The sequence below is a fragment of the Neofelis nebulosa genome, chromosome 8 (genome assembly GCF_028018385.1).
Source record: "Neofelis nebulosa isolate mNeoNeb1 chromosome 8, mNeoNeb1.pri, whole genome shotgun sequence".
Taxonomy (NCBI): Eukaryota; Metazoa; Chordata; class Mammalia; order Carnivora; family Felidae; genus Neofelis; species Neofelis nebulosa.
In genome coordinates, this window is record NC_080789.1 from 38,544,414 (window position 1) to 38,559,335 (window position 14,922).

General features: G+C 36.3%; 1 protein-coding gene across 1 annotated transcript in view; it reads right to left on the reverse strand.

Annotated features, from left to right (window-relative positions):
* PTPRQ (protein tyrosine phosphatase receptor type Q) overlaps positions 1-14,922 on the reverse strand; it is a 203,310-nt gene that overhangs the window by 87,499 nt on the left and 100,889 nt on the right. Inside the window, exon 27 of the mRNA XM_058682209.1 lies at positions 9,460-9,783. Coding sequence (XP_058538192.1) covers positions 9,460-9,783 — 324 coding nt within the window. The remainder of the gene's footprint in view (positions 1-9,459; positions 9,784-14,922) is intronic.

Below are 14,922 nucleotides of genomic sequence, written 5' to 3' on the forward strand. Positions count from 1 at the left end.
TCAGTAAGACTCAGGTATGTACTTGGGAGTGAGGGATAGCTAGAAAGAATTAAGAATAATTCCTAGATGACTGGCTTGAACAATTAAGTGAACGATGGTACAATGCACTGAAACAGGGAACACACACGTAGGGAAGGTTTGCAGTGGGGCAGGGGCAATGGTAATAATGGGGTCTGACATGTGTGTGGAAGTAAGCAGTCATACCAGTAACTTCAACATAGGTCTAGAAGAGAGATGTCCTCTTGAACTACACATTTGAGAGTCTCAGGCAACTAACTGAGAAGACTTTCAACAGCATCTAACAATTTCACAGAAGTACAATCATCATGTCTAGAATAAATTATATCCATTTCCTCTAGTGTCAGCAGGTTAGAGCCATTCTAAAAATGCATTGTCACCAAATGGGCTTCTTTATGTCTTGCATTATATTTTCCCATTTATTCTTGGCTAACATCTCTTCTTGCCATTATGTAATTGCTTCTTTATAGAAGGGATAATACCTACCTTTGTTATGATAGCACTTATCACATTATAAGTACATTATACCATTTAGAATAAATTAAGGAAAATAATTGAATGTATATTAACTCAGTAACCATTTCTTATTTTTTAAAATGTTAAGGAGTATTTTGCCCTCTATTTGGTTTTTCTTCTTTTTAGATCATAAAGTTGCATTCCTTGGAAGCCTCTTTGATGAAGCATGTTTTGTTGAATTTTTTTAACCTAACAGATGTTTGTGTAGTTAAAATTCCTCATGAGTATGGTATCCTGTGGTTTTCACAACCTAAGTGTTACCCCAGGAATTTTCCTTTTTTGCTGTCTTCCATTCCTGGTGGTCTATAGGAGATGCACATTATGAGAGTCCCATTTCATTCCATACTAATTTCACACCCACACTCTTTTAAAGTTGTACATTTCCTCAGCATTATAAGTATTTATTGTGCACCATGGAGATATTTAACAGCTTTCCATTCATCCTACATTCCTCCCCCACACACAACTCAAATTGCTTTTGAGTATAAGGGTTAATCAGAAGAAAAAAAAAGATGAGTAAAATTATCTGCAAGAGTTTAATGTTTCAAGTTAAATATTTCTGTCATTTGTAATTTTTATGATTATGTTTGTATCTATACACACTCAGCATGAAGTAGAGAGTTACGGCTATTATACAGATGACTTAAGGAGAAAAGCAATTTGGCTTCAATTATCTAGATCAGAGTATGTGGGAGAAAGAAATATTAGCTTGAGTTGGCTGAATATTGTTTCCTTTATTCACTCTAGTTTACAGTGGTAGATTCAGATTCAGAAAGTAACCCAAGTTACTTCTCACTTTGCTTCCTGGATCTTCAATTTGGGTGCTCTTCTTTATAAGCTTAAAGAGACTTAATATTACATATTTTCTTATTCTATACGCCATTTTGGAACATTTTACATTTATCATTCAGACTGAGTGGTCTAGAGTTATTCAATTTTGAAAAAGTTGATAGCAAACTAGCCATTAATTTCTAGCTCCTTATCAAGAAACTCCAGGTTTTGATATGAGGTTTTATTACTAAGTGCTTGGGTGCAACTTGATGCCATTACAAATGACACATCTGAAATAGTGATTTATACTAATTTATATTGTTGTTTAGTCTTTCTTACAATTGAGAGAAATTACTCATTTTAATCATTTTATCTTCTTATACCCTATTATTAAAGAACGTAACACTTTTTAAAATAATGATATATAATACTAAAATTATTATTTTTTTCCATTCAGGTTACTGTTTATGTTTGCAAAATATCTTTAATGCTTTTCATCTTTAATGTTCAGAATAAATATCTAATCTTTACTTACTTTCTATCTTAAAAAAGCATTACTACTTTTCAGGATTTTTGTTGCTTGACTATTTTATTTTATTTTTACATCACATGTTAGTTCACCATATACATTATCTGGCAATAATACATGTAGTGTCTTTTGTCTTTCACATCAAATGTAATCTCAGATTATGTCTCCTGGGCTTAATAAATAAAATTTTTCTTTTACTGTATAATTATGAAATTCAGATATGCGTGTATATAAATTCAATATATACACACACATTAAAATCAACTAAAATTCCTAGCTTTACCTACTTTCTTATCTCTAAGTATGTATGTATTTCTGTTTTCTAGTTAATTGGATTAGAAGTTATTTCTTTGCAAAATCAACAGTTTCAAAATAATGATATGTTTTAATAAACCAACCCAAATTTGATTGTTCCATATTTTTCTTTATATATAAAATTTAGAAAAAATGTCTTCTTTATTCCTGAGACCAAAAAAGTAACTAATTCTTTCTCATTCTCGTAACTTACCCAATTTCCTATTTGCACACACATATAGATATTCAGATGAAACGCTAGTAAGTTGGAAAATGCCAAGAAAAATCATGTTGTCACAAATTCTGAAATACATAAATCTTTTTACTTTTCTTTCTTTAAATTTTTTTAATGTTTATTTATTTTTGAGAGAGACAGAGGCAGAGACAGAGTGTGAGTGGGAGAGTGGGGGGGGGGTGGCGAGGGAGGCAGGGCCAGCAGAAGGAAAGGGAGACAGAATCCCAAGCAGGCTCCAGGCTCTGAGCAAGCTGTCAACACATAGCCTGCTGTGGGGCTCAAACTCACAAACCACGAGATCATGGCCTGAGCCGAAGTTGGACACTTAACCAACTGAGCCACCCAGGAGCCCCTTTTTACTTTTCTTTCTTAATTACCATGGTAGAAAGGTGATTCTCTATGTATACTCTGGAATTAACATAGGGAAACTCTTTTATTCTATTGATAAACAACAGAGTAGAAAATCAGCTCTCAAGCATAAAGAAAAAGGTTAGAGAGGGAGGGAGCCAAAACATAAGAAACTCTTAAAAACTGAGAACAAACTAAGGGTTCATGGCGGGGTGGGAGGGAGGGGAGGGTGGGTGATGGGTATTGAGGAGGGTACCTGTTAGGATAAGCACTGGGTGTTGTATGAAAACCAATTTGACAATATATTTCATATTAAAAAAAAAAGAGGAAGGGAATAGGAGTAGTATAGAAAACCTACTTATATATTGACAAACGTCTTCATACATAAGTATTCTCTGATGGTGAATTCAAATTGTAGCAATGAGATACTAGATCCAGAGGGAAGAAAAATACCGGATAAAAGATAAATTAGTACTCCACAGAGAGGCACTCTATGGATTAGTCATCAATTAAAGACCTGGAAGCTGGCATGAAGAAAAGCCATGATTACTCTCCACTGCATCAAGAACTAACCAACCAACCAACCAACGAACCACCAATGGCAAAGAAAGTCATCCTGGTAAAACTAGGAAAATAATGCTATTTAAAAAAAAAACAAAAAACCTAACACTGCTTGTGAAAAGTTTGCAATACTTTACCATTATTCTTTCAGACCAAAATGAGCAAAATGTACTAGTAGGAAATTGAAAATGACTAAATGCTAGTAAGTGGGTCATAGATATAAAAAGGGGGTAAGGAGGAGGGGGAACTAGGGTGGAAGTAATGATATTCAAATGGAAAAATTCCTAAATTTTCACATTAAGAATGTGGGATACTTTAAAACCTCAACTTTACCGTTTCATTTACCAGATTCTGAATAAATCATGCTAATCGTTATTCTATGCTAATTGAACATCTAGCCTTATATCTGGAGTGCTTGAGGAGATGATGCATGCGGAGAGCCCACTTGCTGGCTCACCGTAGTGCCCCAAAGCAGGTACTATCTGAGTGAGATGACTGTAAGGAGTAGGATGGGAATCCTCAGTGTTAGCAGATGCACAGGCACACCGTTTATTTTAACCAAAGGCTACAAATTAGCTTCCACGGGACAGATCTGGGCTACTGATGTGCTTAGTTTGAACAACTAAATGCTTTTATATTAAAAAATAATTATCACAAGCAAGAAATGGAATGTTTTCACATTTAAAAAAACCTAAATTTCCCATTTCTCTGAGAACATCAGAAGTCCTGATAGCACGGCCTGCTTATAGGACACTCATCAGACTTTAGACAGCACATTCTCTGTTAATTTGTCACAGCTTCCACCATTCCCAACTGCCTTATAACAGCCTGCTTCAATGACATGATAATATACATGGAGAACCCGATAGACTCCACCAAAAGTCTTCTAGAACTGATACATGAATTCAGCAAAGTCACAGGATACAATATCAATGTACAGAAATAAGTTGCATTCTTATACACTAATAATGAAGCAACAGAAAGACAAATAAAGAAACTGATCCCATTAACAATTGCACCAAGAAGCATAAAATACCTAGGAATAAATCTAACCAAAGATGTACAAGATCTGTATGCTGAAAACTATAGAAAGCTTATGAAGGAAATTGAAGAAGATATAAAGAAATGGAAAAACATTCCGTGCTCATGGGTTGGAAGAATAAATATTGTTAAAATGTCAATACTACCCAAGGCTATCTACATATTCAATGCAATCCCAATCAAAATTGCACCAGCATTCTTCTCGAAACTAGAACAAGCAATCCTAAAATTCATATGGAACCACAAAAGTCCCTGAATAGCCAAAGTAATTTTGAAGAAGAGAACCAAAGCAGGAGGCATCACAATCCCAGACTTTAGCCTCTACTACAAAGCTGTCATCATCAAGATAGCATGGTATTGGCACAAAAACAGACACATAGACCAATGGAATAAAATAGAAACCCCAGAACTAGACCCACAAACGTATGGCCAACTCATCTTTGACAAAGCAGGAAAGAACATTCAATGGAAAAAAAGACAGTCTCTTTAACAAATGGTGCTGGGAGAACTGGACAGCAACATGCAGAAGAATGAAACTAGACCACTTTCTTACACAATTCACAAAAATAAACTCAAAATGGATAAAGGACCTGAATGTGAGATAGGAAACCATCAAAACCTTAGAGGAGAAAGCAGGAAAAGACCTCTCTGACCTCAGCCGCAGCAATCTCTTACTTGACACATCCCCAAAGGCAAGGGGATTAAAGCAAAAATGAACTATTGGGACCTCATCAAGATAAAAAGCTTCTGCACAGCAAAGGAAACAATCAACAAAACTAAAAGGCAACCAACAGAATGGGAAAAGATATTTGCAAATGACATATCGGACAAAGGGCTAGTATCCAAAATCTATAAAGAGCTCACCAAACTCCACACCCAAAAAACAAATAATCCAGTGAAGAAATGGGCAGAAAACATGAATAGACACTTCTCTAAAGAAGACATCCGGATGGCCAAGAGGCACATGAAAAGATGCTCAATGTCGCTCCTCATCAGGGAAATACAAACCAAAACCACACTCAGATATCACCTCACGCCAATCAGAGTGGCCAAAATGAACAAATCAGGAGACTATAGATGCTGGCGAGGATGTGGAGAAATGGGAACCCTCTTGCACTGTTGGTGGGAATGCAAATAGGTGCAGCCACTCTGGAAAACAGTGTGGAGGTTCCTCAAAAAATTAAAAATAGACCTACCCTATAACCCAGCAGTAGCACTGCTAGGAATTTATCCAAGGGATACAGGAGTACTGATGCATAGGGGCACTTGTACCCCAAGATTTATAGCAGCACTCTCAACAATGGCCAAATTGTGGAAAAAGCCTAAATGTCCATCAAATGATGAATGGATAAAGAAATTGTGGTTTATATACACAATGGAGTACTACGTGGCAATGAGAAAGAATGAAATATGGCCTTTTGTAGCAACGTGGATGGAACTGGAGAGTGTGGTGCTAAGTGAAATAAGCCATACAGAGAAAGACAGATACTATATGTTTTCACTCTTACGTGGATCCTGAGAAACTTAACAGAAACCCATGGGGGAGGGGAAGGAAAAAGAAAAGAAGTTAGAGTGGGAGAGAGTCAAAGCATAAGAGACTCTTAAAAACTGAGAACAAACTGAGGGTTATGGGGGGGTGGGAGGGAGGGAAGGGTAGGTGATGGGCACTGAAAAGGGCATCTTTTGGGATGAGCACTGGGTGTTGTATGGAAACCAATTTGACAATAAATTTCATATATTATAAAAAAAATAACAGCCTGCTTCATTCATTATAGTACCCTTTCACTTAACTTCAGTTGCCCTGGGACTTAAACTTTTTTAAAAATTTTTTTAATGTTTATTTATTTTTGAAAGAGAAAGAGAGAGAGAGAGACAGAGACAGAGACAGAATGGTAGCAGGGGAGGGGCAGAGAGAGAGGGAGACATAGAACCTGAAGCAGGCTCCAGGCTCTGAGCTGTCAGCACAGAGCCTGATGTGGGGCTCGAACTCACAAACTGGAGATCATGACCTGAGCTGAAGTCCATCGCCTAACCGACTGAGCCACCCAGTTGCCCTTCTGGGACTTTAAAGTTTATTCATTCATTCAATGTATCATTTTTTAATCAAATCTTCATATGTAATTTTTATTTATTCCTATTGGCTGATGAAACTAAAACTCCTACTTTACCTACTTTCTTATCTCTAAGTATGTATTTCTTTCTGTTTTCTAGTTAATTGGATTAGAATAGTTACTCCTTCTCAAAATCAATAGGTTCAAAATAACCATATTTATTTAATAAACCCAACCCAAATTTGATTGTTCCATAGTTTTCTTCTCTGTGTTATGGCACCATCATGCTCAGTATCACCTGAACTGGAAGACAGTTCATTCTCCCCTACCCACTTTATTAAATGAAGTTTCACTCACTTAGAAAATATTTACAGAGTACCTACTCTTACCAGGAACCATTCTCTAGGCAATAGAAATAGCAATGGTCAAGACAGATTCTAAAAACAAATAAAAATAAAAAAGCTATTGCATAATTATAAATGCTCATTAAGGTAAGATGGCATTCTAAAAAAATACTGCAAGGCTATTTTAAATTGGGTGGTCAGAGAAATCCATTTTGGGCAGGAATCATTTAAGTAGAGGTATACATTATGAAAAGCTGCTCATGTGAAGATGGAAGTAAAAGAGCATTCCAGTCAAAAGGAAGAAGGGGTGCAGAGGCCCAAGTTCTGGGAGTCAAGTGCAATTAAGCAACAGAAAAAGTAAATGGTGGGTATAGTGAGGGGAAAGTAGTTACAGATGAGGTTAGAGGGTTAAGTAAGAGCTAGGTCATGTAGGGCTTTTTTAATCGTGTTAAGAAATTTGAATTTTATTCTAAAGTAATGGAAATTCTTTGAATGGCTTTAAACAAAGAGGTGACATCATCTGATTTAGGTTTAAAAAGATGGGCCTAAAAGCTCAGGAAGTCAGTAAGAGGTCAATGCAGTGGTAGTAGTAACAAGGACAGGACTGGTATTGTAGCAATGCAAATGAAGGGATGTATTTAGATGGCACAGTTGAAATAAATCATTGGCAGAGTTGAGGAGGAACAGAATTCTGCCTAGATTTTCATTTTCTGCAACCAGATGAGTAATGGTGAACTTTACTGAAACAGGGAAGGTTGGAGGATGAAAGGTTTAGTGTTTAGACCACATTAACTTTCAGAGTTATATTTGACACACATGCCCAATGATGTCAATTGACCAGGTACATATACTGATCTGGGTTCTAGGGAGGAGTCAGAGCTGGAAATAGATATTTGAGAATAAGACTTTAAAGCCATAGGACAGGATAAGGTTACTTGAAGATCAGATCTCCTAAGGGTTGTGTATTGAAACAGAAAAAGGTCAAATATAGATATATGGGCTCTCCAACACTTAGAGTTAAAAAAAAGAATGAGCAAAGAAGACTGAAAAGAGTTACCAGCGAAGATAGAAAAACCAGAAGAGAGGATACTATAGAACCCAAGTCAAAGTGCTACAAGGAGCAGAAGCTGGATAATTGTGTTGAAGGCTGAATCACATGGATTCTATCTCAAATGTTGTGTTGCATTAACAAATATTGATTGGAATTTTATGCAAACATTATGCCAGGTACTCCTGGGAAGAGTTAACAAGAGGCACAATCAGGGACCTAAAAATAAAACTTCTAGATCAAAGTTTATTTCTCTATCTATAAAGATCTACAACAGCATCTATTTATCACTGACAATCTGTGTGTGTGTGTGTGTGTGTGTGTGTGTGTGTGTGTGTGTGTGTTTGCACGTGTGTATGTTACTCTACCTATAGGTATCAAAAACTTTTAGGAAAATGTGATTTGGATTTGAAAGGAATCATCTAGTAACAGTCTTGATCAAGAGAGAAGAATGATAACTTAAGGTCCCTATTTGGACGGCTTATGTGGGATGGTGTTGAGATGGGCGACCCGGTCAACTTGAAATTTCCTATGAATATCTTGGGGTGGAAGTGGCATTTCAGATTGTGCAGCCATTCCTGAGCTCTGACTTGCAGGACTTGATTTATAATTTATTTGTTTTTTTATGGAAGACATTACAATTCTATGTAGATAGTGTTCAGGATAAATAATAGACATTTATTTACTTACTAATGGGTAATCATATTATCTAACCAAGTAGAGTAATCAGTTAGTTTTAAAATATAAAACTAAAGTAGCAAGAGCATCTTACCTATACTTTGAGTGATTTCTATGGAAAAGCATGTAAAGAGATTTTTCTTGAATACAAAAGTCCTGAAAGATAGGTAGATGGCAGAATAATTTTGAAAAATTATTATGTGTTTTTTCTTTGTATTTTTTCCTTCCCCATATCTCAAGCTAGGAGTTGCACTCTTGGTATTTCCTTCCTCAGAATTTTATTAGGTAAAAAGCACAAGCTGAAAAGCTGCTTGCTGAGAGATCTGTCTCAGCTATTGCAAGAGTGTGTGTGTGTGTGTGTGTGTGTGTGTGCGCACGCACGTGCGTCTAAAGTCACTGAAAAGGTTGTAAAGTCTGGCTTAAAAGTAGCAAAGCATCTATACATGAAGTGAAAAGGTAGGCATGGACTAAGGGTGCTCAGTGGCAATCAGTATAGCCTAATAATACTACAAGAGAGGCACATAATGCTTTATTGCAAGAGAAGACTCTAGGACCTCGGTACAACTCTGAAAGTCTGAGAAAAGCCCTAACAAATAATGTTTGAAATTGAATTTCCCATTGGGATTCAATTAAATGAAAAACAAATGGTACTATGTGCATTAGTGTATACACTAATTCAGTTATTCTCATGTTCAGCGATTTTATACACAACTGTATTAAGTAGAAATCATTAACAGATATCAATGTGTGTGTATATGTATTTATTTATAAGTGTGTAATACTTATTTCTTTTGCATAGAAGCCATTAAAATTCCATGTAGATAGTGTTCAGGATAAGCACCAGAAATTTATTTAGCTAATTATGATTAATGCTGTCTAAGCAAGTAGGCTAACTAGTTTTAAAAATAAAATTAAAGTTGCAAGAGCAATTATTACATATACTTTGAGTGATTTTTGTGGAAAATCATTCAAAGAGCTTTTTCTTGAATGCAGAAGTATAAATACACATACAAGATAATACTTACGGCCAGGCAGGGTTTGTGTAGATATCCAATTTGAAGCATTGCCATAACCAGCATTGGTGCTGGCAGCCACTTGGAATCTGTACCATCTAAATTTCTTTAATCCATACACTGTCTCTTCAGTTAGGTTAGCTTCATAAAGGTATTGGGTTTTTTGATACTCAACACATTCTTCAGAATCCCATTCTATGCATTTCTGAGCCCGCAACTGAGTGGTGATCTTGTAATTTTGGAAGTAGCCAAGAATAGAGTCAGGTCTCATCCATGTTAATGTTGCACTAGTTGACTGAACATTAGAAAAAGCAATATTTGTGGGTACACTGGGGACTAAAAATTAAGGGAGAAAAATCGAAAACAATTAGAATTACCAAAAATTTTCTAAATGGAAGGAAGAAATGGATTAAAAAATATGTCCCTATTATGCACCTAGTGGCAATCTCTTATTACAACTGCCCTTAGATTAGTATCACCTCATTTAATGAGCAGAACCTTAAGGTGATGCTTCAGAGACCGCTGGTTCAAACGGTAGAGGGCAAAACAACTGTGATCTTATCAATTCCCAATTTTGCTCCCAAATTCACTCATAAGAATCTTATATAAACTTACTTTGGCTTCATATATAAGTACTGGTACAAAAGAAAACTATATGCTCATTTAAACTTACGTACTTCCCTGGGTACGGTCTGAGTTTTAATATTCAGTTCCCAAGAAAAACATACTCATATTTAAATGTCTATATAGACACAATTACATCTTATACATAGTAAATGCTGAATATAAAATAATTCTAAATAAACAATATTAACTTAATTGATTTATTTAATTAGCTGATTTTTATTTTATCTTACATATATCTAAAACTGACAAAATCTTTTCTAGAATATCATCCAGAAGACTAATATTAATACACAGACTAAGGGGCACCTGGGTGGCTCAGTCAGTTGAGCATCAGACTTCTGTTCAGGCCATGATTTCACAGTTCGTGAGTTTGAGCCCCATGTAGGGCTCTGTGGTGGCAGCTCAGAGCTTGGAGCCTGCTTTGGATTCTGTGTCTCCCTCTCTGTCTGACCCTCCCCTACTCGTGTTCTCTCTCTCTCTCTCTCTCAAAAATAAACGTTAAAAAAATTTTAAAAATACACAGACTAAGGTATCTGTATATTACCCACAATCACATAGTCCTACTTGGAGTCACTTAATAGATTTCATATTAACCACTGGTTTGCTATATACATATCATGTGTCAGCCTCTGAGCCTGGTGTTAAGGACTCAATATACATAAGGCTTATGTCTTATTTTCAAGAAATAGCCATTTATTGAATTAGTAATAATACAAGCATGTTATGGTTAGGAATACGAAAGAACAATGCACTACGTGGTATAAGCACTTTCTTCAACCATGCCTTTCCCTGTGTGTGTGTACAAGGGTTTTTGCTTAGAAGGCTGAGATAGAATGATACCAAGTGACTTGTGTGAAAATTATATAATTCACAAAAGCTGTATAACAATAGTCACATTTAAAAATAAGAAAATGATGAGTTAGAAAACCCATTCATTCCTAAACATCATATGTTTTTTTAAGTTTATTTACTTATTTTGAAAGAAAGCAGGGAGAGTGCAAAAATGGGGGAGGGACAGAAAGGGAGAGGGCGAGAGAGAATCCCAACCAGGCTCCACTTTGTCAGTGCAGAGACTGATATGCAGCCAGAACTCAGGAACTGCAAGATCATGACGTGAGCCAAAGTCAGATGCTTAACTGACTGAGCCACCGAGGTGACCCCTAAACATATCATATTAATTCAGGATTCAATAAATATCTAATGAGCACCTAATTTGTGTCAAGTGCTTAACAGCATTTACACAATAAAAGTATAAGTAAATATTGTATATAATATTTTAGATGATGATTGCTGTTATGGGGAGAAATAAGGAAGAAATAGGAAAGAGAGAGAGATGATCTAGGGATATTGACATTTTTAATTGAGTAGTCAGAGAAGACGTGAAGTTCTAATCTAAGCTCTTTAGATTAGAAGGCATGAAGTTCCTGATGAAGGCTTGGGGAAAACCATGGGAATATTTGAAAAAAGGACATTCCCTGCAGGGGAAAATGCATGATTATAGGCACTAAGTTGGAGCTATGCTTGGTATATTTGGAGAATAACAAGGAGGCCAGTGTGGCTAGAAGGAGTTGCAGTCTAAGAGGAAATAATGAAGGCTAGATTGTGTATGACATTGTAGGACATTGTTAATGACTTTCATTTGAGCAGAGGAATGACAGGCTCTAACATGTTTTCATGGAATTGCACCAGTCACTGTGCAGAGCATAGACTGAAGGGAGATAAGGGTGAAAACAGGGAGAGCAATTAGTAGGCTGTTGCAGTGTCAACACAACAGATCATGATGGTCTGACCCAGATTGCAGCAGCAGAAATGAACAGCTTTCAGAGCTGAACATCATTTGAAAGGGAGCTGACAGGATTTGCTGATGCATGACATGTGAGGTGGAAGGGAAAGAGAGTAGAGGAACGCCCTATGGTCTCTGGATTGAGCAAACAGAAAGATGAAGTCATTATTAAGCAAGCTGGAAAGAGTAAGCCTTGGGGAGAGAGATTAAGAATTTATTTTGAGCATGTTAACTTTGAAATGCCTAGCAGATACCCAGAAAGAGATGTCAAATAGTAGATGGATACATTAGTCTGGAGTTCTGTAGAAAGGCCTAGACTCCAGTTAAAAATTTTAATTTCCTCTTAAATTTGTATTGAATTATCTATAGATCTATTGCTTATATATTTGCCTAAATCTGGAAGAGAAGACAAAGTCTAATGCAATGGAAAACAAGAAGTAGATAACTAAAGCCATATGATTAAATTACTCTATTTTCCAATACTAATAGTTATCATTGAATCTTACTGTATTTAATTAAACATTAACCTTCAAAGTAGCATTACAAACAGAATACTTGATATGCTACCTACAACACACCCCTCTTCTATTTTTAGTTATGCAGAAAAGCAACTAGAGAAAAAGTTATTTTTAAGGAAAATATACCTTATAGAGGAATCAGTTTTAGATCTGATTAAAAAATAGAATTTCCAGGGGCACCTGGGTCACTCAGTTGGTTAAGCGTCTGACTTTGGCTCAGGTCATGATCTCATGGTTTGTGGGTTTGAGCCCTCCGTCGGGTTCTGTGCTAACAGCTCAGAGCCTGGAGCCTGCTTCTGATTCTGTGTCTCCCTCTCTCTCTGCCCCTTCCCTGTTTGCTCTCTCTCTCTCCCTCTCTCTCTCAAAAATAAACATTAAAAAAATTTTTTAATTGAATTTCTATAAAAGGTAGAACTTCCATAATTTACTTAAATCTCATAGCCACTAAATTTGAACTCAGACCACCTGAAGAGAAAACAAATTTAGACATATGGGTGATTTGAGGGTTCAGGAAAGTTTTAAGTGAAAAGGTGGCATGTGAGAATTTCACTGATTATAAAGGTAGAGACTTAGAAGAGGGGGTAATGTGATCTAAGTCAAGTTCAACTATAGTTTATAATTCATATTGGCAATTACAAACAGGCTGTACAATAACTGGGGACCATACTGTGTTAGAAGGACTTACAGTTTGTCAGGCAATGGAAAGCTATCAAGGTGTCAGAGTGAGATGTTCAGAAATACATTTTATCAAGTCTTGTCTGGTAATTACACAACAGGAGAAGGGACAAATTTATAGACCACTGGATGTGTTCAGGACAAAGAAGATAGTAGCAATAAGAAATAAATACATTTTCAGATCTATTTTGGTGGTTGAATTCATGGAACAGGCAAATGAATCAAAAGATGACAGGGTTAGAATTTGATGGAAGTTTAGAGATGATCCTGGTCAATTTGGCTTTTTATGTCTGACCTTTAGGTAGGCAGATGTCCCCCAAGATTCCTGCCCCTTGTATACTCCCCTCCGTTCAGTTTTTCAACCAAGCACTGCTATAGGTGCTGATATGGAAAAGTTTTTTCAGCTGTAATTAAGAAACCAAATCAGTTAAGGAATATACTTGTGATAAGCCCTGGGTGTTGTATGGAAATGTTGAATTATTATAGTGTACACCTGAAGCCAGTATTACACTGTTAACTGAAATTTAAATGAAAACTTTTAAAAAATAAAAAATAAACAAAAGAGGCAGAGATTATCCAGTAGACCTGATTTTATAGCATGAGTCCTTTAAAAGCAGAGAGTTTTCTTTGGCTCATTACAGAGGAAGTAACATATTCTAGACAAGAGATATATTCAATGTACAAAAATTTATCCATTGCTGGTTTTGAAGAAGAGGGCCATATGGTAAAGAATCTAGGACTATCTCTAGAAATTAAGAGCAACCTCTTGGCTATGAGCCAGCCAGGAAATGGGAATCTGAGATCTACAACTGTAAGAAACCAAATTCTGCCCCAAACTTGTGAGCTTAGAAGAGGATTGAGCTCCACATGAGAATACAGCTGAATGACACCTTGATTTCAGCTTGTGAATCTCTGGGTAAGGAATCCAGGCATAACATAGCCAAACTTCTGACCAACAGAACTGTGTAATAAGCAATAAGTGTGGTTTTAAACCACTAAATTTGTGGTAACTTGTGACATGACAATAGAATACTAATACAATTTCCTCCTTTAAAATGACCAACTTCTACTTTTCTGGCCTCTGCTTAAATATGTAGAGCAAAAGGAAACTCAAAATCTTGAGGGGCTTCTTTTAAAATTTATTTCCAGATACCTCTATTAGTTTGTCCTTCGTTGGGTTTTTAAAATGTTTTTACTTATTTATTTGAGGAGAAGAGGGGGCAGAAAGAGAGGGAGAGAGAGAATCCTAAGCAGGCTCTGTGCTGCCAGTGCAGAGCCCAATGTGGGGCTTGATCTCATGAACTATGAGATCATGACCTGAGCTGAAACCAAGAGTCAAACATTTAACCTACTGAGTCACCCAGGTGCCCCTGTACCTCATTGTTTTGAACTGATAGTCACCCTCCTATAAATATTAATTCTACTCTGAAAACCCACCTTCTATAGGCCTAATCCTTTTTTATTTTTTTAATTTTTTAAAAAATTTTATTTTAGAGACAAGGAGAGGAACACACACACACACACACACAGAGAGAGAGAGAGAGAGAGAGAGAGAGAGAGAGAGAGAAATGAATTTTAAGCAGGCTTCACACTCAGTGCATAGCCTGATGTGAGACTGGATCCCACAACTCTGGGATCATGATCTAAGCCAAAATCAAGAACCATATGCTCAACCAACTGAGCCACCCAGGTGCCCTCTAATCCTCTTTTCATTGCCACTTCGTTCCAACATGTACACCAAAGATCTAGAAAGGTTTTGATTCTACATTCATATCAATAAAAACGATTAATTACTCCAAAACGTGTATGCTTATTATTTATTATATACACATGCAAATATCAATCTACATACTAGACTGTGTCTCTGAAGGT